We start from the raw sequence: 27,179 nt of genomic DNA, 5'->3' as shown, positions 1-27,179 counted from the left end.
CTTGTAACCAAGCTCACGCAAACCACCCCACCAACTCCCTCAGTGTCAATTTCCTCCTTCCCCAGGAATGCCAATAGTCCTGCAGGCCATGTCACTGGCAATTCTGACGAGTCCTCTCCTGCCTGGGATTCTTCCGATGCATCCTTGCGTGTAACGCCTACTGCTGCTGGCGCTGCTGTTGTTGCTGCTGGGAGTCGATGGTCATCCCAGAGGGGAAGTCGTAAGACCACTTTTACTACTTCCACCAAGCAATTGACTGTCCAACAGTCCTTTGCGAGGAAGATGAAATATCACAGCAGTCATCCTGCTGCAAAGCGGATAACTGAGGCCTTGGCATCCTGGGTGGTGAGAAACGTGGTTCCGGTATCCATCATTACTGCAGAGCCAACTATAGACTTGTTGGAGGTACTGTGTCCCCGGTACCAAATACCATCTAGGTTCCATTTCTCTAGGCAGGCGATACCGAAAATGTACACAGACCTCAGAAAAAGACTCACCAGTGTCCTAAAAAATGCAGTTGTACCCAATGTCCACTTAACCACGGACATGTGGACAAGTGGAGCAGGGCAGACTCGGGACTATATGACTGTGACAGCCCACTGGGTAGATGTATGGACTCCCGCCGCAAGAACAGCAGCGGCGGCACCAGTAGCAGCATCTCGCAAACGCCAACTCTTTCCTAGGCAGGCTACGCTTTGTATCACCGCTTTCCAGAATACGCACACAGCTGAAAACCTCTTACGGCAACTGAGGAAGATCATCGCAGAATGGCTTACCCCAATTGGACTCTCCTGTGGATTTGTGGCATCGGACAACGCCAGCAATATTGTGTGTGCATTAAATATGGGCAAATTCCAGCACGTCCCATGTTTTGCACATACCTTGAATTTGGTGGTGCAGAATTATTTAAAAAACGAGAGGGGCGTGCAAGAGATGCTGTCGGTGGCCAGAAGAATTGCGGGACACTTTCGGCGTACAGGCACCACGTACAGAAGACTGGAGCAACACCAAAAACGCCTGAACCTGCCCTGCCATCATCTGAAGCAAGAAGTGGTAACGAGGTGGAATTCAACCCTCTATATGCTTCAGAGGTTGGAGGAGCAGCAAAAGGCCATTCAAGCCTATACAACTGAGCACGATATAGGAGGTGGAATGCACCTGTCTCAAGCGCAGTGGAGAATGATTTCAACGTTGTGCAAGGTTCTGCAACCTTTTGAACTTGCCACACGTGAAGTCAGTTCAGACACTGCCAGCCTGAGTCAGGTCATTCCCCTCATCAGGCTTTTGCAGAAGAAGCTGGAGACATTGAAGGAGGAGCTAACACAGAGCGATTCCGCTAGGCATGTGGGACTTGTGGATGGAGCCCTTATCGCTTAACAAGGATTCACGGGTGGTCAATCTGTTGAAATCAGAGCACTACATTTTGGCCACCGTGCTCGATCCTAGATTTAAAACCTACCTTGGATCTCTCTTTCCGGCAGACACAAGTCTGCAGGGGTTCAAAGAACTGCTGGTGAGAAAATTGTCAAGTCAAGCGGAACGCGACCTGTCAACATCTCCTCCTTCACATTCTCCCGCAACTGGGGGTGCGAGGAAAAGGCTCAGAATTCCGAGCCCACCCGCTGGCGGTGATGCAGGGCAGTCTGGAGCGACTGCTGATGCTGACATCTGGTCCGGACTGAAGGACCTGACAACGATTACGGACATGTCGTCTACTGTCACTGCATATGATTCTCTCCCCATTGAAAGAATGGTGGAGGATTATATGAGTGACCGCATCCAAGTAGGCACGTCAGACAGTCCGTACGTATACTGGCAGGAAAAAGAGGCAATTTGGAGGCCCTTGCACAAACTGGCTTTATTCTACCTAAGTTGCCCTCCCACAAGTGTGTACTCCGAAAGAGTGTTTAGTGCCACCGCTCACCTTGTCAGCAATCGGCGTACGAGGTTACTTCCAGAAAATGTGGAGAAGATGATGTTCATTAAAATGAATTATAATCAATTCCTCCATGGAGACATTCACCAGCAGCAATTGCCTCCACAAAGTACACAGGGAGCTGTGATGGTGGATTCCAGTGGGGACGAATTGATAATCTGTGAGGAGGGGGATGTACACGGTGATGAATCGGAGGATGATGATGAGGTGGACATCTTGCCTCTGTAGAGCCAGTTTGTGCAAGGAGAGATTAATTGCTTCTTTTTTGGTGGGGGTCCAAACCAACCCGTCATTTCAGTCACAGTCGTGTGGCAGACCCTGTCACTGAAATGATGGGTTGGTTAAAGTGTGCATGTCCTGTTTATACAACATAAGGGTGGGTGGGAGGGCCCAAGGACAATTCCATCTTGCACCTCTTTTTTTTCTTTCATTTTTCTTTGCGTCATGTGCTGTTTGGGGAGTGTTTTTTGGAAGGGCCATCCTGCGTGACACTGCAGTGCCACTCCTAGATGGGCCAGGTGTTTGTGTCGGCCACTTGGGTCGCTGAGCTTAGTCACACAGCTACCTCATTGCGCCTCTTTTTTTCTTTGCGTCATGTGCTGTTTGGTGAGTGTTTTTTGGAAGGGCCATCCTGCCTGACACTGCAGTGCCACTCCTAGATGGGCCAGGTGTTTGTGTCGGCCACTTGGGTCGCTGAGCTTAGTCATCCAGCGACCTCGGTGCAAATTTTAGGACTAAAAATAATATTGTGAGGTGTGAGGTGTTCAGAATAGACTGAAAATGAGTGGAAATTATGGTTATTGAGGTTTATAATACTTTGGGATCAAAATGACCCCCAAATTCTATGATTTAAGCTGTTTTTTAGGGTTTTTTTGAAAAAAACACCCGAATCCAAAATACACCCGAATCCGACAAAAAAAATTCGGTGAGGTTTTGCCAAAACGCGTTCGAACCCAAAACACGGCCGCGGAACCGAAACCAAAACACAAAACCCGAAAAATTTCCGGTGCACATCTCTAGTCAGTGCAAACCACTTACAGGCCGTCTCAGTCGCAGATTACTGGCAGCCTCAGACCTACTCACATTTGCACAAACGGCAAAGATTCTTCACTGGGAATTGTGTATGAATCTGCGAGTGGATAGCGAACTGCGATGCATTTGCAGTTTTGCACGGGGCATTTTTTTTTTCCCCTGGCAGGGCGGCGCCTTTCTACTTGCAGACAACGGCAGTTTCTCTGACTAGCGATCCATAGTGAATTAGGCCCTAAAGGCCTTATTCAGGTTTGTTAGCAAACCAAAAAGCATGTCATACCTGAGGGGAGGGGAGGGGGGGGGGGGGCAGATATAACATGTGCAGAGAGAGTTAGATTTGGGTGGGGTGTGTTCAACCTGAAATCTAAATAGTAGTGTGTAAACAAAACAAAAAAGGAGGGGGGAAAAAGCAGCCAGTATTTACCCTGCTCGGAAACAATATAACCCACCCAAATCTAACTCTCCCTGCACATGTTACATCTGCCCCACCTGCAGTGCAGCATGGTTTTGCCCATTAGTGTGCATTTTTGGTTTGCTAACAAACCTGAATAACCCCCTAAATTCTTTTGGGTCTGTAGACCATTATTCTGTACATCGGGCACAAAATATGTTCTTGCAGGTGAAGCGTGTGGATCGGATGTGCACACATTGCAGTTGTATAACTTTCCTTTCACCCCCCCCCCCCAGCCCCCTCCTTTTTCATCACCTCCCACTCTTCAATAGGTGTTTGTTTTTTTTGTATTGTTCTGCATTAACCTGTTCATTGATAAGCAGTCCAGGTTTTAGTGAAATCCATGCTTGACCACATGTGACTTAATTAGTTCTTCTGTTATTTTGATTTCACCATCTGTACTGAAGCCTGGATACAGGGGGCGTAGCCAGAAATTTGTGGGCCCTATAGCAACATTTTGAAGGGGCCCCCGTTCCAATGCTTCTAGAGAGACACTTTTCTGCAGCAGTTGTTAATTATATGCCCTATAATAGTGCCCTAGTTCATTTTCTGAACCGTAGTAGAGCCATATTTAATGTTATGCCCCATAGTAGTGCCCTAGTTTCTTTTATGAATCGCAGTAGTGCTTAAGTTCACCTTAAGTGCTTATATCGCATTTCAGAGCTGCCAGTACACATTATGCCGCACACTACCCCCAATTCACAGTATGATACATAGTGCTCCCCATTCATATTGTACCTCATTTCAGTGCCCTGGTTCATATTATAGAACATTAAAATGCCCTCCAGTTCATTTTATACCACAATGAGGTCAAGGGGCATACCTAGATACATTGCAGGCCTCAAGGAAAAAGTTTCAAAGGACCCTTACTTTGAGACCCAATGGCGAAAAATGTATAACATACATGTAACTTTGACATGGAATGTGGGCCCCTCTCAGCTCTGGGCCCCATAGCAGCTGCACTGCCTGCACCTATGGTAGCTACGCCCTTGCCTGGATATCACTAAAACCTGCACTGTTGATGTGCTTTGAGGACTGAGGTTGGGAATGCCTGATATAGCATCTCAAACAAGTTTTCTTCATTCAGAGGGGTCTATTTACTAAGCCTTGGATGGAGATAAAGTCGCTGGAGAGAAAGTACCAGCCAATCGGCTCTTGTCATTTTTCAAACCCAGCCTGTGACTTGTCAGTTAGGAGCCGATTGGCTGGTACTTTATCTCCAGCGACTTTATCTCCATTCAAGGCTTAGTAACTAGATCCCAGAGTTCTTTAAACATCCACAGACGTTCATCGTTTGGTATTTTTATACTCCAATACAGAAGATGCAAGTAAGATATACTGCAAGCTTATATTACCCTATAGGTACAGAGCCATCTTGGTGTCTTTAATAATGTGCCACTTTGACAGCATGCCTCCCCCAAATCAAACCTTAAGCCCCCCCCCCCAATGACACGGATCAATCAAACTGTTGTGCCTAGTGTATTGATGAAAGCATGGACAATTTCTGAACATGCCTATTGCAGCAGGTTCCGTACTACAGTGAGAAACTCCTTCTCTTGTGGATTTTTCCCTTTAATAAGGGAAACTTTGGCTCAAGCGGCAACAAAGGCATTTGCCTTTGTTCCAATTAATCAATTCCTAGATTAGGAAGCAACTAATTTCTGTCTTGTCCTAAGCAGACCACTGACCTTAATTTTTTTTTTTAATTAAAAAAAACAAAAAAAAAAAACAATACGGTACACACACAATCTTTGTAATAACCCTTTCATAGCCTTAACATTAGCCTGAATCTGTCCTAAATAGGAGTCTGAAACAAGCTTAAACCCAGGACCGAACATTAACTAAATCCTGAAGTTCTGGCCTGTTGTTGTAACCTAACCCACAATCTAGGAATCTGAACAGGCCAGATCTTGCCTCTCTACGTTAAAACCTCAAACACACAGGGAGAGATGTGTGCTGATTGATCTCAGTGACCACTCAGCGCACATCTCTCCCCTGCTCAGCACACAGCGCAATGTGTGCTGGGCGGCGGGGATGGGGGGCGCTCATTTCACCCAGCAGTGAAATGAGCAACCTGCTAGATTGTGCCTACATGCAGTCCAATCTAGCACCAGCGATAGCGACGCGTGCGGCCACGCATCGCTATCGCTTTAGGGGGTAGACACTGAGAGATCAGTGCTTGACTTCTAAGCAAACCAGTCAGATTGCTTAGAATTTAAGCACTGATCTCTCCGCGTGTACCCCCCTTAAGAAACCCGTACACAGCCCTGATGTGTGCTAGTAGAGATGAATGGAAGACTATTTGTGTAGTGCTTTCTTAGGGTAACCTGATACATGCAACTAGGATGCATTTAAAAGTCTCCAAGTGAAAAGCAATTTGCAATACAGGTAGTCTTCCATATCCAAAATACTTGGGACTAGAAGTATTTTGGAATATCTGGTTACCTGAATGAGGATGGGACCCAAGTCTAAACACGAAATGCTTTGGGGTAAATGTAATAGGGTTCAAGTTGCCGTGGTGTCTGGGACTCAGTCCAAGAATGGCTGTTTTTAAAGCAGCAATCATTTACAAGGCAAAACCAGGGTGATTTTTGCCTTGTAAATGATTGACTCTTTAAAAAATTGTATACACATGCATCCCAACATTGTCACTTTATTATTATTATTATTATTATTATTATTATTATTATTATTATTATCATCCTTTATATGGCGCCACAAGAGATCCGCAGCACCCATTACACAGTACATAATCAAATGAGCAAACAAGAAAACAGCACTTACAGTACAAGACAATATAGGACAGGTATAGAAAACCCGGGGTTAAGTGCCATCAAAGAGAGTATGGCGTATAAGATAGTGTAAGTAAGAAAAGGAAAGGCACATGAGGAAAGAAGTCCCTGCTCTTGCGAGCTTACAATCTATAAGGTGAGGGGCTAACAGTCCGGAATGACAGAAAGGGTAGACAGTGAGCATAGACAAGAGGGTTAGGAGGAGAGTTGGCTGGGTTTAGTGAAGAAGTGGGTCTTGAGAGCCCGTTTGAAGTTTTGTAGAGAGGTGGAGAGTTGGATGGGGAGAGGTAGAACATTCCAGAGATAGGGAGCAGCACGTGCAAAATCTTGTAGGTAGGAGTGGGAGGAGGTAATCAGTTGGCAGGAGAGACGGCGTGCATTAGCAGAGCGAAGAGGACTGGTGGGAATGTAAAGAGAAGTAAGGTCAGAGATGTAAGAGGGAGAAGAGTGGGTGAGGGCTTTGTAGGTGAGTGTGAGAAGCTTGAATTGGATTCTGAATGGGAAGGGTAGCCAGCAAAGCCGTCCCTAACCAATATGATGCCCTAGGCAAGATTTTGGCTGGTGTCCCCTAGCACCGCCATTAGTTCCGCCTTGGACTTTGCACCTCTTTTCCCAGCACCATCACCCCTCACCCATAGCAGTCCTCATTTTGGTGTCCCTACACCCTACCAGCCCAAAAAGGGGTGTGTTCTTGCTGGGAAGGGGCATGTCCACACAGTAGTACCCTCAATCCAAATTACTCCACACAGTACTGCAACTTTATTCACATTATATCATGCGATAGTGTCCCTAATTCACATTATATCACACAGTAGTACCACTTTACCTTATAAACGTTACTCCTCACAGTAGTGCCCCTTATTCACATTACATCGCACCATATTGCTCTTTATTCACATTAGACCACACAGTAGTGCCTTTTCTATACATTACGCCACACAGTAGAGCACCTTATACACATAATGCCACACATTAGTAATGCATTTATGCACGTAATACCACACAGTAATGCCCCTTACACATATGACACACAATAGTAATGTCCTTATAAACATAATGCACCTTACACATTATGCCAACCTTTATTCTGTATGCGACTGTGACTGTATCTGCATATGAAATACTACGTTACAGTGATTTTCCAGGAATACTATGTACCATAGCATTTCGTATGCAGATACAGCGCAGTCACACACACAATATAGGCATGCCGCATATCATTTTAAACAGCAGAAGCTGTTTGTGCCCCTAGGCATACCAAATGACCTAGGCATTTGCCTAGTTTGCCTATGCCTAGGGTCTGCTCTTGTAGCCAGTGAAGGTCCAACAAGAGAGGGTATGTGGATGTAGCACGTTTGGTGAGGAAGATGAGATGGGCAGCAGCATTAAGGATAGATTGAAGTGAAGAGAGGAATTTTTGAGGGAGGCCAGATAGGAGGAGATTGCAGTAGTCCAATCTGGAGATGACCAGTGAGTGGATGAGGGTCTTAGTAGCATCCTAGGTGAGAAAGGGTTTGATCCTGGAGATGTTTTTGAGATGGAAATGGCAGGTTTTTGAGAGATACTGAATGTATGGTTTGAAGGAGAGGGAGGAGTCTAGGATTACTTCAAGACATCGCACTATAGGGGGCTAGAGGAGATTGTTGTGCCATCAGTGGATAATGAAATTGTGAGAAGTGAGGTTATGCGGGAGGGAAGATGATTAGCTCAGTCTTAGACATGTTAAGTTTAAGAAAGCTAAATGCTAGACCTACTCTATGAGGAAGCTTCAATTAGAAGCGAAACGCGTCAGAGAAGGTGCCCTTTTGTGACCCAGTGGACATTGCATCTAGGTCCTTATTGATGTGCAACGCTGCTCGAGACTGTTAAACGGGAGACGGGAGGACGCTATATGCGGCGGCTTAAAGACGGGAGCAAAACCATCTGATCAGCGCCTGCAGAGCTCCGGGAGCCGGACCAACCTCTATCTCTCAAAGCGATATAAGGTGTGTGCATGAGAACCTGACACAGTGGGAGACTGAGTACGCCACTCACGGACTGTGGCAGACGGGAGCTTTCTTCTATAGGTGCTTGCCGTGCACCAAGCCCCGGGTGATATACCTATTTCCTCCATGTTGTCTGGATAGCTTTATCACATGTAAAAGAACCATCCACATTTGATTATTTGGTTCAACCTAACATTTGGTATTTACTTAAACAAATTTATATGAGCACATCTAATGGGACTGTCCTTTTTTGAGAAGAAAATTCAGGACATTGTCAACCTATGATTATTGAATCAGTCCTTTGTGGTCACAAGTAGCTATATGATCCACCTCTTATGCTCAAATAGTAGGTCTAGCATTTAGCTTTTTTATTTGTATGCGCATACTAATTAACTCAATTTTTTATGATTGTGTCTAGTTAACTCATATATGATTGATTTTATAGACATTAAAATTATCTTAATTAATTAACTTGTGTGTTTTCATGTCATGTTGCCTTCAATTAATTAGCGCAAGGGGTTATTCAGTTTTGCTTTTGGTACACCTGGTTTCAATCAGGTGAGATTGTGTTGGCCACATCCACAGGCCACTATACCCTGTTTGCGGCTATTCAGATTGCATGAGTTGCGTGAGCAAGTTTAGATTGTCTTGTGTGGATTGGGTGTGAGTATAGATCTAGACACCCATCCACAACTGTTTTAACATAATTATTATTAATAGCGCCAGACACTAGTATTAGTATTTTGAAAGTTTAAGAAAGCGCTGGGACATCCAGGAGGAGATAGCAGAGAGACAGTTGGAGATACGAGTGAGGAAAGCAGGGGAGAGGTCAGGGGAGGAAAGGTAGATTTGAGTATCGTCAGTGTAGAGATGATATTTTAAGTCAAATGAGCTCACCTAATGAGGATGTGTAGAGAGCGAAAAGGAGAGGCCCAAGAACATAACCTTGGGGGGCACCTACTGGTAGAGGAAGTGGAGGGGAGGTGGAATCATGAGAGGAGACAGAGAAGGAACGGTCAGAAAGGTAGGAGGAAAGCCAGGAGAGAGCAGTATCATGCAAACCAAGGGAGTAAAGGATTTGCAGGAGGAGAGGGTGGGATACAGTGTCAAAAGCAGCAGAGAGGTAAAGGAAAATAAGCAGAGAGTAGTGGCCCCTGAATTTAGCAGCAAGGAGGTCATTGCAGACTTTCGTGAGGGCAGTTTCAGTGGAGTGCTGAGGACAGAAACCAGGCTGGAAAGGGTCAAGCAGTGAGTGGGAAGAAAGAAAGACAGTGAGGCGGTTGTAGACAATATGCTCAAGGAGTTTGGAAGCAAAAGGGAGAAGAGAGATGGGTCGGTAGTTGGAGAGAGTGGTCGGATCAAGGGTAGGTTTTTTAAGAATAGGGGAGACAAGTGCATGGTTGAAGGCAGAAGGGACAGCGCCTGATGAGAGTGAGAGATTGAGTAGATGGGCAAGATGGGAACAGGTAGAAGAAGAAAGGAAGCGGAGAAGTCGGGAGGGAATAGGGTCAAGTGGAGAGGTGGAGGGGGGTGAGGACCGGATGAGGACCATGACTTCCTCTCCAGATACAGGGAAGAAAGATGTCAGAGTTGGTAGGAGGGAAGGAGATGGGGGTTAAGAAATAGAGGAGGGGGGTTGCTCAGGTTCTGGTGGGATGTTATGTCCTATGAATGGAGTCCATTTTGGATGTGAAGTAGGTGGCAAAGTCAAGAGCAGAAAGTGAAGAGGGGAGTTGAGGCAGGGGTGGGCAGAGGAGCGAGTTGACAGTGGCACAGAGGCGCCTGGGGTTTGAGGATTGGGAGGAGATGAGGTATTTGAAGTAAGATTGTTTAGAGAGGGTAAGGGCAGCAAAGTAGGATGAGAGCATACATTTGTAGTGGAGGAAGTTGGCCTTATTGTGTGATTTCCTCCACTGTCGCTCAGCGGTACGTGAGCATTTTTGCAGATATTTGGTGTGCCAGGGTTGAGGTGTCCATCTGCGAGGGTGAATAGTGGTTGGTGGGGTGACAGAGTCAAGAGCAGAGGTAAAGGATGCATTGTAAAGGAAAGTAGATTGTTCAGGGCAGGAAAGAGAATAGGAGAGAGCAGTGAGTCAAACAGGGAAGATGGGGAACTGGTGTCAATAGCCTCAATGTTACGCTTAGTGATGGTAGTCTTAGGTCAGCTGTGGCCAAACTGTGGCTCTTGAGCCGCATGCGGCTCTTTCTTTATTCAAATGTGGCTTCTGACACTGGAGTGGCTTCTGACACTCAGTCACCTGACCACAACAGATCCTGGAAACTGGTGCACTCCAACCAGACACACAGCAGCACTACGGCGACTGAAAACTGGGGAGCCAGATACTGGGCTGTAGTGACATATGAGGGTGGGCTGGAGTGACACAAGGGGGAGCTGGCTGGAGTGACATAGACGGATCCTGGCAGGAGAGACATAATGGGGGAGCTGACTGGAGTGATACAGGAGGGTGCTGGCAGGAGTGACATAGTGGGGAGCTGGCTGGAGTGACAAAGGGGAATCCTGGCAGGAGAGACACAATGGGGAGCTGACTGGAGTGACACATGGGGGAGCTGGCTGCAGTGACACATGGAGGAGCTGAAGTGTATTATGTAAATATGGCTTTTTCAATATATTTTATGTGGATCTAGATTTTTTTATTTATTTTATGTGGAAGTGTCTCTTTCAATGTATTTTATGTTGATTCTGGCTTTAAAATGTATTTTATGTGGATCTGGCATTCTAGCAGACACAAGGTCACACCCCATTTTTGCACACGTGCCTTCGGCTTGATGTCTGCTCTTTGACGTACCTAACAAGATTTTTTTTTTGTCTCTCTTACTGGTTGGCCACCCCTGTCTTAGGTGGTAAAGATGGAGAAGCAGATAGAGATAGGTTAAAAGTGAGCAGGTGATGGTTAGAGAGGGGGAACAGGGAGTTGGAGAAATCAGAAAGATTACAGCGGTGAGTGAAAACCAGATCCAATGAGCTTCCACTTACATGGGAGGGGGAGGAGGTTCTCTGGCAAAGACCAAGAGAAGAGGTGAGGTTAAGGAGTTTAGAGGCAGGTGATTTTTGTGGGGTTATCGATGGGGATGTTGAAATCACTTAGGATAATGGAAGGAATGTCAGAGAGGAAGTGAGGAAGCCAGGAAGCAAAGTTGTCAAGGAATTGGAGGGCATGCCAGGGGGGTGGTAAATGACAGCTATTCGAAGATGAACAGGTTGGAAGAGGCGTATGGTATGGACCTCAAATGTAGAGAATGTAAGGAATGTGGTGAGACCCCCTGCAGAGAGAGCAGCGGGAGAAACTATGTCAGAGGGGGTAATCCAAGTTTCAGTGATGTTCCTATCACCCGTGAATAGACGCTGTGCGCATGCAACAGAGCTGCTAGTGATAGGGAGCCTCCCAACTGCCCCCCCCCCCCCACCACCACCACAGGACACTGCAGCCCGCGGGTGGGACAGTGGGAAGGTCCCCAAAAACATTGTGACAGTTGGGAGGTATGTATACCTCCATTCTCGGATGAAATCCCAAACCTGAGGCAACTAGAGCCTTATTACAATTACACCATCGTGTTGCATATACACTTTATACACGTAGCCTTGTGTGCATGAAACTGTATATTGACCCATGAGAAAGCATAGGTGCCACTTGCTCAGTCGCGCTTAAAAAATGTAGCAGTTTGGATATCGGATTTTCGTGTATGGAAAACTTAACCTGTATTGCCATGTGCGTCACTATTAACTTGATACCAAAATATTGCATACTTTATGTAACTTTGTGTATTACTCGAAATAAATTTAAAAGTGAATAATTACAGATTTTTAATGGTAAACATGTAACACATACAAATCGCTTTGGTTTTCCAATTATTATTATTATTATTATTATTATTATTATTATTATTATTATTATTATTATTATCCTTTATTTATATGGTGCCACAAGGGTTCAGCAGCGCCCAATTACAGAGTACATATGCACATAATCAAAACAGGAAAACAGTGACTTACAGTTGATGACAATTTAGGACAAGTACAGGGTAACTAATCATAACTACACCAGTAAACGACAGAGAAGTTCCAGGTGGCCAAAAAACTGCTTGATTTGGGCAGTTGAGGATTAATTTAAAGTAAGAAAAGGATAAGCACATGAGGGAAGAGGGCCCTACTCGTGAGAGCTTACAATCTAGAAATATCCTGTATTACAGGTTTTATGCATCTCTCAGCTACTGCAAATAATATAAGGATATTCGAAAGAGTTCAATAACCTGACAGAGCCCAAAAATCAAAGGCGACTGTATTAATTAACAGTAAGGGACCAGGGTGCATAATTCATCATCCTACAGTATATATTCTTCCTGATTACCAGTGACGTAGTACATCAGAACTTGTATATACATTATCAGGGCTGCCAAGAGAAATCCTGGATCCCACTACAACAACTTCCTCCCCCAACCCCCCCCCCCCCCCCCCAAACTCCTTGGAGGGGTTGTAACCACAGCATGCTGGGGGCATAGCTACACCTCTTTGGGGGCGTGTCTAGCACATCAGAAGCACCCAATCACAGGAGCATGGCATGCCTCCCAGCCAGGGCAGTAGAGAGCCTGGCTGGGCCCAGGTATTTTTCAGGGAGCAAGGTCTAATTATGGGAGACGTGGACCTGGGCCCCTCTGTCAGACCTGGGCCAAGGTAATTTGTACCCCCCCCCCCCCCCCCCCTCCCTCTCTCAGCACCACTGTACAGTTTCACTTACTGGGATTCATACATCTCTTGGCATGAGTAAATTCTGGAAACTTGATTGTGACAAAGCTATAATGAGAGAACCTCATACATTTAGAAAGAATGGAGCCACCTGGTGGCTGAGCTAGGATGAAAATTCTAAGAAGGCTAAAAAGAGATTTATACTGTAACAAAAACAAACAAACAAAAAAAGCTTTTGTGATATCTTACGGAAAGGAGACTCAAAGCTTTTTTAGAAGTGTAGTAGTAGTAGTAGTAGTAGTATAGTAATGGCTACTATTGCTTACTAGGTTATTTACATATATCATTTTAAGTAACCACTAGCGCACATTATCCATTTTTATTAATGGATTGCTATTTATTTATATGTTGTGTCCCCCCCCCTCCCTCCCCCTTTTTACTCAATTAGTGATGTGAGAGGCTTTCAAAGCCACCCGCCTCCTGACTTTCTCCCTCTATTTAAATGCTAATTATCATGTCAGAATGTTTGGAGTAGTATAGGAAACCATGCAGAAACATGGACAATGTTCTTGTATATCAGTATTTTAATGAATAACTAATGAGATCTTGTAAGAACTTTAGATATAAGGAGTCTAAATGTAGTTATGGGGCTATGTCAGGTCTTTGGAGCAAGTAGTGATGTAATGTTTAGTTGGGATTATGATCAGAGAAGTGGGTATTTAACAGGCACGCTGTTCCTTTGCAATCATGTCCCACATGTGGGCAGCCATTTTGTTGCTGAAGCAATAATCTTTACAGTCAGCTAGGAGCTAATGACTTGAGACATGAAATGCAAGGTGTCTGTTATGTAATTGGTTTCTAATGAATTTATAGGCTGAATCCACCCATCTTTACGAGGAAGTAGGTGGATTTGAATGCCAGGATTGTGTTGTCATTGAGAGAGGTTTGGAGAATTCCTTGCAAAGTGGGGGAAAAAATGTGAATTCAGTTCATAAGACATAATTATTTAAACATATAGGCCTGATTCAGGTTTGGATGGAGTTATCATAGCTGCTGCTTCCTTGTTTGCAGCAGCAGAGCTTACATATGCTAAGGCAGCAGGAGGCTTCTGGTACAAATGCCTCCTGTAAGCATGTGTGATCCTCTGCTACATTCCAGCACTCTGCATTGGATCACTGTGACACCATTGGCCAGCTGACTTGGCGGGAATCCTACGTTGGAGGACCGTGGCCTTGGCACTCCCATGAAATGGAGGCGACAGGACTGTTGATCAACTGAAGTCTACAGCCTCACTGCAAGGACGCAGGAGATATTCTGCACATGTACAGTATGGGTCCTGCACATGCACAGTCCAACTTGCTACAGGTTGGGTACGTGTGACTGGTGGGCAGGAGACCGCCGGTCACAATACCAACGGCGGGATCCCGGCATTTACATGAACAGAATGAAACCCCTTATGGGCTCGCTGCACTCGCCACAGCTTCTATTCCCACTCTATGGGTGTTGTGGACACCCACGAGTGGGAATAGTCCCTGTTGGTTGGCATGCCGACCATCGGGATAGTGAGGGTGCGGGATGTAGGTGCCGGCATGGTGACCGGTGGTCTCCTGACAACTGGTCACATAACTACATCCCCTTACTACACCAACCGCACCTGACTCAGGCCCTATATGCCTAAAGAATAAATGCGTTTTTAAAACTGTGTACAAAAAAAAGCCACACATTAGACTGTCCATGCCAAGGCAAATCTCCATACGTCTCCTAGTGTACAGTACATGATGTTTTGCATAACATCCTAACGTGGAAATGAGCCTCGCCTGCTTTGAAAAATGAGAACTTCTTAAAATACTGTAATCTTTTAGGGTTACTTCATATAAAAAAAAACACGAGTGGTAGATAGCAGTCCCTGAAGGGGGTGTCGTATGGTATGCCGGCAGCCGGTCTTTCAGCAGCCAGCATACGGTAGTGGCCTACAAGTCCCTATGCACTGCAGCAATGCAGACGTCCGCTTAGTGCTGTTTGCTCGTATGGGCCCTACACACTGGCAGATGATACTGCACGATATGAATGTTCTTGTTCATTAATGAATGAGAACTCGTTCATATTGTGCAGTGTGGAGGCACCAGCTATGAACAATGCACGGCCCCACGCTCATTCATCGCTGGTGCCCCGTCGCTTGTGCATGCAGGCCAATATTTGTCTGCTCTGCTATGGAGCCGGGTGACGGGGTGAGTGAAGAAACTTCACTCCCCCATCACTGCCCTCCCGCCGCCGGGTCACCCGTCGGCCGTATCCGCCGTCGGGCAGCTCCGCGGCGGATCTATCAGTGTGTAGGACCCATTACTCCAACTGTAAAACGTCAGACTGTGGACAGCACTTGAGACCTGACACTGGGTGAGCTGGCATGCCTGCCTGATAAATCTTATCCAGCATATCTTGGAGACTAAAGATGTGTGTCACTGTTGGTGAACTCTGGAGTCCTAGACAGATTAGTCACATCTAGAGACAGTGTCTGCATTGTCATGCTGCAGGTGACACACTTAAGGGCAGATGAGCTAAGTGTCTCCATCTACAGAGATTTCAAATTAGTTTACATAGTATCCAACCGATTTACATTATTTATAGTGTGCCTAGGTTGGGAGTTTTACACTTTTTTTGTGAAGTGGCAGGGTCATGAAATAGGTTGTAAAGTATGGAAATGTACTTACTAGTATTCTTTGTACTCCAAGATGATTTATAATAGCACATGCATATTAAAATTAGCCCTGATTTCTCTTTGACTATACCATGTGTCTGTTGAAGGATATGCTCTGTGCGCTGCCTCAATCCTTGCACTAGAATAAGCTGGGCACTAGGACCCAGAGTCTGCAGGGAAGTGCAACTTCCGACTTGGTGTGCTACTGCACATGTTCAAGCTGCTGCCGTCTTTACTTTGTAAGAGTGTCAGAATACTGCAAAAACTTGAGACACCTAATGCCTGCATTTACCACTGCTGCATTACCTCTGGTTACTGTTATTAACCCCTGCATTACAATATCCTGTTATTGCGGTTTACCAATAATCCCAGCAACCTTGTTAAGGACTCTCTGTGGGCCCAACTTTCCTTTTCACTTTCACTGTGCCCCTATTGTGACCACCACCCCAATAGGCTATATCAGGGGTTCTCAAACTCGGTCCTCGGGACCCCACACAGTGCATGTTTTGCAGGTAACCCAGCAAGTGTACAGGTGTATTAATTACTCACTGACACATTTTAAAAGGTCCGCAGGTGGAGCTAATTATTTCACTTGTCATAATGTGAGGATACCTGCAAAACATGCACTGTGTGGGGTCCTGAGGACTGAATTTGAGAACCTGTGGGCTATATAAATAGTGTCAATGCAGTGACTATTGCAGATTCACTGTAAGCCCCCGTAATGAATCCGATGTGCTGTAAAAGAGTACTGGCAGTGTATGAAGTTCTTTTCCCGTACTGGGGCTGTGGGATGATTATTGTGCTTGAACAAACTCTGTCTCATGGGTGTTAAAGGTTTCAATCTCAAGTTTGAGCGCTCTACGGATGGGGATGGTGATGGATTATAACCTCAGCCATCTCTACGTCACCATGGACAGTTCCATGGCAAGCATAATATTGGTCCCAGTGCAGGTCCGGAAACCAAAATAAAATGTTGCAGTTGGGTGAAATTGATTAGGATAAGAAAAATACAAAGGTATGCAAGGCTACTGTGCGTTGGCAGCTCTGTCATTAATCGGAGAGTGCACATACTGTAACATTTTGTATTTCTTTTTATGTTCTGGTACGGGATCCATTAGGTTATTTTGGGAATACTACAAAATGCCTCTTCCAATGTTGCCAATTTTTTGTTTTTTAAAAATAATGGCCGGGATGTAATAAAGTCCGAGCTCGTTGGCAGCACGGAATGCTGGCCAAACGCAGACTTTTTTTTAAAAGGGGCATCGTGTAGAAGGTTAACTGGCTGCGCAGTTCTTGCAGAAACCATAGAGGGCTTTAATGGTTTACTAACAGTTGTGCTTTCTTCCACAGACAGCTACTCTTCTCGTTCCCAGTACAGTACTGTGCCAGCTTCCTACAGCTCCCGCTCCCAAGTCCTCGGCTCTGATCAAAGGATATCTGTAAGTTCCTGTCGGGGGAGGCTAATGGGGTGGGGTGACGCTATTCATCTCTCTACCTACAACACATGAGTATCCTGTAATATGTTTTCTTTATAATCCACTGCAAACACTCTTTATGGCAGTCATGTTGGAACTAGTGTTTCCACTTGACATTAAGCTGTCCAGTTTTTCAGGTATTGCTGTACTATCCAGGAAAAGTGTGTTTAATCTTGGAATTGATAAGAAAAAAAATATATATATTTATTTATTACCAGTTATTTATATAGCGTACACATATTCCGCAGCGCTTTATAGAGAATATTTTGGCCATTCACATCCATCCCTGCCCCAGGGGAGCTTACAATCTATATTCCCTACCACTTGTACACACACACACATTTACATTAAAGTTAATTTTCGTTGGGAGCTAATTAAATTAACCAGTATATTTTTGGATTGTGGGAGGAAACCGGAGTACCCGGAGGAAACCCACGCAAGTACGGGGAGAATATACAAACTCCACACAGTTTGGTCCATGGTTGGAATTGAACCCATGACCTCAGTGCTGTGAGGCAGTAATGCTAACCATTACACCATCCGTACGTACGTGTGTATGTATGTATATGTGTGTGTGTATATATATATATATATATATATATATATATATATATATATATATATATATATATATATATATATATCATCATCATCAATAGTAGCCTGTTAATTAGCGACATAAAGGCAGCTATTATTAATTTATACTTTTGTTTCAATTGATCAAAAAAAATGTATATTGTGTAGAGTTATTTGATGTATATGTTGTATCCAGCTTTTATTGATTTTTTTTTTTTTTCTTTCTTTTGTTCTTCTTTAGTCTGCTCGCTCAGTCGGTTATGGCACATCTGGGGGGATGCGTTCAGGCTACTCGTCCAGGTCTGCTGTGGATCTGGGCGGGGGGGGACAACGAATCAGTGTGGCATCACAGCAACAACGTACATATGCCACCTCCCGGCCATCCTCCTTCCATGAGCGAGTGTATCCAGGCCGCCGTGAATATGATACCATGTCCCTGCGCTCTATGCATATTGGAGATGGCGATGAGCGGTATGAAGGTGGGGCATCATCTCAATCCGCTTATTACAACCGCCAAAACTCTTCTGCTAGTGCTATGCCAGTACTACAAAGGTCTCACTCTGGAAACATTGCCCAGGATGGTGGTACCTCATGGGTCGAACGAGCAGAGGTGGCACAGACTCGGACAATCAGGGCACCTGCCATGCGCACCTTACAGCGATTCCAAAGCAACAACCGTGCCCGGGTGGCATCCGGGTCTTATGGCACCCTGAATTCAATGAATAATCAGCAGATGCTGCAACAGTCAGGTGGTGTGGGCTCCACCTATGTCACCAACATGATGGAACAGACCTCTCGGGCCCCCTCTGTGCGGAGCCTGGCGGAGTCTTCACACCAACTGCAAGAGATGAGGGGCATGGATGTGTTTGATGGGAACAAGAGTTTAATGAGTCAGCATTCCTTTACTAGTGGGTAAGTGGCAGGCATAAATTATGAGCAAATTGACAATTTCCAGCACATTGAGAACTGCAGGCAGTGTCGGACTGGGGCACGTAGGGCCCACCGGGGGATTGGAGTGGTAGAGGCCCATGTTTAGGGGTGTGGCCAGTCTACAGAGGGGGTGGGGTCTGCCCCCTCATTGGTTTGACTAACCATTAGAGCACAGGTTCTCAAACTCGGTCCTCAGGACCCCACACAGTGCATGTTTTGCAGGTCTCCTCTCAGAATCGCAAGTGAAATAATTAGCTCCACCTGTGGACCTTTTAAAATGTGTCTGAGAGTAATTAATACACCTGTGCACCTGCTGGGTTACCTGCAAAACATGCACTGTGTGGGGTCCTGAGGACCGAGTTTGAGAACCCCTGCATTAGAGAGTGCAATGTCTGGGCCCCTTCATAAATATATACAGTAATTCAGATGCTGCATTCATGATAATGTACCAGATTAAGAACAGCAATGCACTGTAGAAAATAAACCATAGTCCAGTATAAGGTAACATATGTATAATGTATAATTCAAGTGCACAATAGCAGTAGGTGGGCCCCAAAGCAGTGGGGCCCACCGGTGGTTTCCCCTGTACCCCTATGGGCCACTCCAAACCTGACTGCAGGGTCAAGAAAGAGGAACTTGCCTACAATGTTAAATGTTATACTTCTTTCATGGCATATTGCCGGGTTGGTGACTCTGCAGGGGCAGCGCTTGGAGATCACATGGTCTCCAAGCCCCACCCGTAAATGGTGAAACTGGTCGCATTGACCTGGCCTCCTTTCACATCGCACAGCACAGGTCCCTGGCACCCTGTTCGCAATTTTTTTCCCTCCTGGAACCTTTCAGTCCGCATATAAACACAGGTTATGCACATTCATGTGCCAATAACTCGTGTTCATAGCTGGCGGTCTGAAAGTGGTTTTAGTCACATGTTCGGTCATACAGGCTTATGTCTGCATAGATAATCTCCCTTCTCTGCCGGTTTGCATTTATTAGCGTGACTGGCCAAGGAAGAATCCGTGATCATCCATAGGAGTTAATGCAGTTACAGGCAATGTGCCACCGAATGTCGCCGTGATATTTGGCTGTGCACATATCCATCATATACGGTAGTCCATACATTGTCAGTTTTCCTTTGCACCTCTACGGGTGTGAGGCAAAAATGAAATGTACTGTGATTGACTTGTCCTCTTAGGCAGCATACACGCTTGCCGATGTCACACACTGAACGATATTGCTTGCTTCTCATCAGTGACTGCATACACCCACATCCAGGTGCATGCCGTCTTGTTCAATATCTTTAAATTTCAAGTTGGAATCTAAAGATATTGTAAGTTGTTAATGACCTGCGGGAGCACGCATCGTTAACGATATAGTGAATATACACTGGACGATGTGAACCATATATTGTCCGATCAGACGATATATATCGGGTGCACATCATCCAGTATGTACCCAGCCTAATGGGCCCTACAGACACTGCGATGTGCAAATATGGACGATCGTCCATATTGGCCTGCATGCACAGCCGACGGGGCACCAGCGATGATTGAACGCGGCCGTGCATCGTTCATTGCTGGTGCCTCCACACTGACAGATATCAACGTTATCTCGTTCATTAATGAACGAGATCGTTCATATCTTGCAGTGTTATCGCCCAGTGTGTAGGGCGCATTAGACGTTCATGCAGCAGATTACAGTTGGAATTAACAGGATACATTCTACATTTTACTAAACAATAACTTTTCCAACAGTCACATTTGATTTATTGAATTAAAAGCCCTCTGCGAGAGAAAAGTAAGTTCTTTTCAGATGAGAAGCAAAACAATGTAGCAGATCACTGCAGAATGTGCACTACCATAGTGAAAATACAGGCAAATAAAAGTATGCCGTATCCTGCGGGGGCTGTGTGACCTTTTTATACTGTAGGTAATATCTTATAACGTAAAGTAAGTTATTGCCCCAGACTAGAGATATAGTAATTAGCTGGTGTGTGATGACCATAGCATATTTGTTCTTATGTGACGTAAAATTACATATAGCAGCAACAATTCTACGCACGATTTAGTCTGGAGTTTTCCGTGTAACATGAAAGCATGGTGTATGTTAGGGGGACAGTGAAAAGTAGCCTAGATTAAATGACTGCTTGATGAAGCATCCATGTATTCCATTCCAGTGCAGAACTGCAATACAGGCATACAACAGCAAGATAGATAGTTTACTGCAGGTAAGAGGTCTGGTCATATCACTATTCTATGGTATCTGGATGATAGGTCGACAGTCAATATGTCGGCACCATATGGTCGACACAACTTTTTTTGTCCGTCTTCCCCCCCCCCCCCCACCCCCATTTTTTTTTCCATACTTTACCATCCACGTGGACTACAGTTTAGAATGGTAACCTGTCCGAAGCATGGTGGGTGAATGGGGGTTTCATGTGCTGACCATTTGTGTCACCATTTTTGGATCAACCTTTTTGTGTCAACCATGTACATGTTGACCATTTGGATAGTATATAGTATACATTCCCAGTTGGCTACTATGCCTATAGATCAGTATGCAGCAGAAAGAGTCAGATAGTATTTAAAGGTCATTACACTACATCAAATATTTATTACTATTGCCTGTGATCCAGTCAGTGGTGCAAGTGTCCCTGTTAGAGATTATACTCCATGAATTGCAGGACGCACCTAGAATTCAGCATGTTCTCATTGATGACATTATGTTTATCATATACATAAATGATCTCCAGAACATGAGGAGTTCTAGGTACATGCTCTATGGAGCAATAGCTGTGTGGCCACTTGTATGATGTAGTCCTGATACAGGTGATGTCACCATATACTAATGAAGGCATTCCATGTTGACATTTAGGTTTGATGACATGGACATGCCGACAGCTGTGAAATATTTAATGGCAAGCGATCCCAACCTACAGGTCCTAGGAGCGGCTTACATACAGCATCGATGCTACAGTGATGCTGAAGCCAAAAAACAAGTGAGTCTTTGTTTTAATGCATACTGAGCCGGGGCTTAAACCCCCACAGCATGGCTGATTCAATCTCTAATACTGGAACTTGTTTTTGATCCACTATGTTTTTTCTAGGCACGTACATACCAGGCTATTCCCAAACTGGTTAAGCTGTTTAATAACCCAAACCAAGAAGTGCAGCGCCATGCCACCGGCGCAATGCGCAATCTCATCTATGATAGTCCAGAGAACAAAATGGCTTTGGTGGAGGAGAACGGGGTGTATGAGCTTCTACAGGCTCTGAAAGAACAAGATGATGAACTCAAGAAAAATGTAACCGGTGCGTTATGTGTCCTCTCACTCTTCCTTTTTTTTTTTTTTCTTTTTTTTTTTTTTTTTTTTCTCTTCTTCTCTTACTTTCGTCCCTACATGTCTGTACTATTGCTGGAAGCGCTCTAAATACAAAGGGAATCCTATCTATATAATGAAGGATGCACAAAGTTCTTTTAGAGCAAAACCTCGAAAGAGGTCCCGTGCTAAGAATCAGTAACCGGTATATAATCCCTGTATTAGCCGGAATGTAATGTTTATGTTCGGCAGGTAAGACTTTAATCCTGGTTTACAGGTAGCGTACAGACGGGGCGCTCTCAGGCTTTGGGGCAGGGGGTTACAGAGGAGGAAATGTCTAATACAGGAACAGGCATTAGAAAGAAATTCTACAGCCACTGTTTCACTGATCATTCTGTGCACAATGTGGCTGATTCTGAGCTGGGAGTGAAGCAAGTAACTTTCTATCTGTAACAACAAACCATATTGCAATGCAAGGGGTGCAAATACTGTCTTGGCATGCAGAGTAAATACTGGCTGCTTTTGCATGTAGCTCTGAAATGTTGGGCAGCTTTATTGTTACACTGCAATTAACGTTTGACTTGGATACTTCCCTATCGAATGTAAATCTCTCTGCACATTTTACATTTGCCCCACCTGCAGTGCAGCATGGTGTGTGTTTTTTGTTTGTTTTTTTTCTTCTCAGAATAAGCTCCTTTTTAGAAGTTTAAATACTGCAAGTAAGTGATTTACAATGTTGGTCATTAGTTTGATAGGTTAGTATGTTAGATTTATCTGTCTACACCTTCAGGAACTCCATGTGTTTATTGGCCTAACCACGATGAGAAAGCAAATTTACACAATATTCAATTTGAAGAAAATATTTAATATTAATATATCACACTTTTTCCACATTTTTTTTAACGCATGTTAATAAATAACCCAGAAAATGTATTAATATATTGCTTCTACAAGAATGGATGCTGCTGTTCCCATAATTACTCATCAAGAAATCAGCAAAACACAAATCACAATGTTATGTACTGTAGAGAACCAGAAAGTAATTCAAACCATTTTTTTTTAAATAACTATTGGTCTGGAAGAAACCACAGACAGCTACATGATGCTGTTTCACATGGCTTTTTTTTTCTCTCCAAATAAAATATTGTAGAAGTTGCTGGCCATCCCTTTAGTGTACGACAAGATTTAGGTCGACCACTATTGGTCGACTTGATCATTAGGTCGACATGAGGGTTTTTTGTGTAGTTTTTTTTCGCAAAGTGACGGGGAACTCAAATTAGTGCACCGAGTCCCCTAGCATGGTTCGCTTTGCTCGCCATGCTTCGGGCAAGGTGCCTCGCTCAGAGACCGCTGCACTTGGCACAGGTTACTATTCCCAATCGTAGTCCACGTAGATCATAAAGTATGAAAAAGTAAAAAAAAAAAAAAAAGGGAAAAACTCATGTTGACCTTTTCCATGTCGACCTAATGCATGTCGACCAGTAGTGGTCGACCTAATGACTGTTGACCTAATGACCGTAAGCCGGTGTCCCAGGCTTTTTTACTAGCATGCCACTGTGACACAATGGGTGTGACTGTAACCATGTACACAATGAAACATAAAACATACAACAGTCTCGGACTAATATTCAAGAGAGAGTATTCTTGTGACTGTGTAATGCCAACCGAGTTCGGGGGCACTGCTAATGCAGACCTCAGATCAGTGGTGGCTTTATAACACACTGGTCACAAAATTCAGATCCCAGATTATCTGTTGACGTTTTCCTGCAGACCACTCCATCTAGCAGCCATTCACCAGTCAGTGTGTGGCAGGGAACGACCACCATTCTGATTGGTGGATTGCACTGGGCATTTGCCAGCGTGGTTGGAGCTGTACACTGCAAATGGCAGAAGCCATCATACCCAGTAACTGTGTGCTGCCAAAGCAGTTCATGGCATGCTTTTATAATGAATTACAGTCAGAAGGACTCCTGCTGACAGGCGTGGCCAACTGGCCATGACCTGTGTGCACAGATTATTCTGGATCAGGAGGCAGATTCAATCCTGACGCCAAGCCCAGCCTACACGTATGTGTGTGTGCGTGTGTGTGTGTGTGTGTGGCCCTATTGCTAAAGAAGCTCATTTTAGGCTGCCACAGTGCTAATGTATTGGAGTCGTCCTGAAAGAAACATGGAACATTACCATCTAGGGTGTGAAAATGTCTCATAGGATAAGACAAGAAATGCATTCTCAATACTAAATGATAAGTCACTCCACTTAGGGGCACTGAGGGCTGTACCCCACCACACATAGGGACTGATTCATAGTGATGAGCGGGTTCGGTTCCTCGGAATCCGAACCCCCCCGAACTTCAGCCTTTTTACACGGATCCGAGGCAGACTCGGATCTTCCCGCCTTGCTCGGCTAACCCGAGCGCGCCCGAACGTCATCATCCCGCTGTCGGATTCTCGCGAGGCTCGTATTCTATCGCGAGACTCGGATTCTATATAAGGAGCCGCGCGTCGCCGCCATTTTCACACTTGCATTGAGATTCATAGGGAGAGGACGTGGCTGGCGTCCTCTCCATTTAGATTAGAAGAGAGAGAGTGAGACACTTGATTTACTGGAGCTTAGGAGTACTCAGAGAGTGCAGAGTTTACTAGTGACTGACCAGTGACCACCAGTGCAGTTTTTTTATTATATTATTATTTAATATAATCCGTTCTCTGCCTGAAAAAAAACGATACACAGTAACAGTATACCATATCTGTGCTCAGCCTCAGTGTGCTGCATCATCTATGTATATCTGACTGTGCTGAGTGCTCAGTGCTCACACAGCTTAATTGTGGGGGAGACTGGGGAGCAGTAGCAGGAGTACATATTATTTAACAGTGCACACTTTTGCTGCCAGAGTGCCACTGCCAGTGTGACTGACCAGTGACCACTGTCTGACCACCAGTATATTGTGATTGTCTGCCTGAAAAAGTTACACTCGTCGTGTGGTGTTTTTATTCTATAAACGCATTCTGCTGACAGTGTCCAGCAGGTCCGTCATTAATTATATAATATATACCTGTCCGGCTGCAGTAGTGATATATATATATATATATTTTATATCATTATCATCCAGTCTATATTAGCAGCAGACGCAGTACGGTAGTCCACGGCTGTAGCTACCTCTGTGTCGGCAGTCGCTCGTCCATCCATAATTGTATACCACCTACCTGTGGTGGGTTTTTTTTTTTTCTATCTTCTTGATACTACTAGTAGCTTACTTTAGGAGTCTGCAGTGCTGCTGACAGTGTCCAGCAGGTCCGTCATTATATAATATATACCTGTCCGGCTGCAGTAGTGATATATATATATTTTTTATATCATTATCATCCAGTCTATATTAGCAGCAGACGCAGTACGGTAGTCCACGGCTGTAGCTACCTCTGTGTCGGCAGTCGCTCGTCCATCCATAAGTATACTAGTATCCATCCATCTCCATTGTTTACCTGAGGTGCCTTTTAGTTGTGCCTATTAAAATATGGAGAACAAAAATGTTGAGGTTCCAAAAATAGGGAAAGATCAAGATCGACTTCCACCTCGTGCTGAAGCTGCTGCCACTAGTCATGGCCGAGACGATGAAATGCCAGTAACGTCGTCTGCCAAGGCCGATGCCCAATGTCATAGTACACAGCATGTAAAATCCAAAACACCAAATATCAGTAAAAAAAGGACTCAAAAATCTAAAATAAAATTGTCAGAGGAGAAGCATAAACTTGCCAATATGCCATTTACCACACGGAGTGGCAAGGAACGGCTGAGGCCCTGGCCTATGTTCATGGCTAGTGGTTCAGCTTCACATGAGGATGGAAGCACTCAGCCTCTCGCTAGAAAAATGAAAAGACTCAAGCTGGCAAAATCCACAAGGAGAGTCCAATTGTGTCGTTTGCGATGCCTGACCTTCCCAACACTGGACGTGAAGAGCATGCGCCTTCCACCATTTGCACGCCCCCTGCAAGTGCTGGAAGGAGCACCCGCAGTCCAGTTCCTGATAGTCAGATTGAAGATGTCAGTGTTGAAGTACACCAGGATGAGGAGGATATGGGTGTTGCTGGCACTGGGGAGGAAATTGACCAGGAGGATTCTGATGGTGAGGTGGTTTGTTTAAGTCAGGCACCCGGGGAGACACCTGTTGTCCGTGGGAGGAATAGGGCCATTGACATGCCTGGTGAAAATACCAAAAAAATCAGCTCTTCGGTGTGGAAGTATTTCAACAGAAATGCGGACAACATTTGTCAAGCCGTGTGTTGCCTTTGTCAAGCTGTAATAAGTAGGGGTAAGGACGTTAACCACCTCGGAACATCCTCCCTTATACGTCACCTGCAGCGCATTCATCATAAGTCAGTGACAAGTTCAAAAACTTTGGGCGACAGCGGAAGCAGTCCACTGACCAGTAAATCCCTTTCTCTTGTAACCAAGCTCACGCAAACCACCCCACCAACTCCCTCAGTGTCAATTTCCTCCTTCCCCAGGAATGCCAATAGTCCTGCAGGCCATGTCACTGCCACTGGCAATTCTGACGAGTCCTCTCCTGCCTGGGATTCCTCCGATGCATCCTTGCGTGTAACGCCTACTGCTGCTGGCGCTGCTGTTGTTGCTGCTGGGAGTCGATGGTCATCCCAGAGGGGAAGTCGTACTCGTAAGACCACTTTTACTACTTCCACCAAGCAATTGACTGTCCAACAGTCCTTTGCGAGGAAGATGAAATATCACAGCAGTCATCCTGCTGCAAAGCGGATAACTGAGGCCTTGGCATCCTGGGCGGTGAGAAACGTGGTTCCGGTATCCATCATTACTGCAGAGGCAACTAGAGACTTGTTGGAGGTACTGTGTCCCCGGTACCAAATACCATCTAGGTTCCATTTCTCTAGGCAGGCGATACCGAAAATGTACACAGACCTCAGAAAAAGACTCACCAGTGTCCTAAAAAATGCAGTTGTACCCAATGTCCACTTAACCACGGACATGTGGACAAGTGGAGCAGGGCAGGCTCAGGACTATATGACTGTGACAGCCCACTGGGTAGATGTATGGACTCCCGCCGCAAGAACAGCAGCGGCGGCACCAGTAGCAGCATCTCGCAAACGCCAACTCTTTCCTAGGCAGGCTACGCTTTGTATCACCGCTTTCCAGAATACGCACACAGCTAAAAACCTCTTACGGCAACTGAGGAAGATCATCGCAGAATGGCTTACCCCAATTGGACTCTCCTGTGGATTTGTGGCATCGGACAACGCCAGCAATATTGTGTGTGCATTA

At 45.1% G+C, this 27,179-nt stretch overlaps 1 protein-coding gene across 2 annotated transcripts in view; it reads left to right on the top strand.

Moving 5' to 3' along the window:
* Positions 1-27,179, top strand: part of PKP3 (plakophilin 3) — a 139,346-nt gene that overhangs the window by 96,370 nt on the left and 15,797 nt on the right. For both annotated transcript variants that reach the window (XM_063944741.1, XM_063944740.1), the window contains 4 exons: positions 16,944-17,032; positions 17,886-18,556; positions 21,446-21,569; positions 21,678-21,882. In XM_063944741.1, coding sequence (XP_063800811.1) covers positions 16,944-17,032; positions 17,886-18,556; positions 21,446-21,569; positions 21,678-21,882 — 1,089 coding nt within the window. The remainder of the gene's footprint in view (positions 1-16,943; positions 17,033-17,885; positions 18,557-21,445; positions 21,570-21,677; positions 21,883-27,179) is intronic.

Source organism: Pseudophryne corroboree, chromosome 11 (assembly GCF_028390025.1).
Source record: "Pseudophryne corroboree isolate aPseCor3 chromosome 11, aPseCor3.hap2, whole genome shotgun sequence".
Lineage (NCBI taxonomy): Eukaryota > Metazoa > Chordata > Amphibia > Anura > Myobatrachidae > Pseudophryne > Pseudophryne corroboree.
The sequence above is the reverse complement of the archived record's forward strand: the minus strand, read 5'-3'. Positions and strand labels throughout refer to the sequence as shown.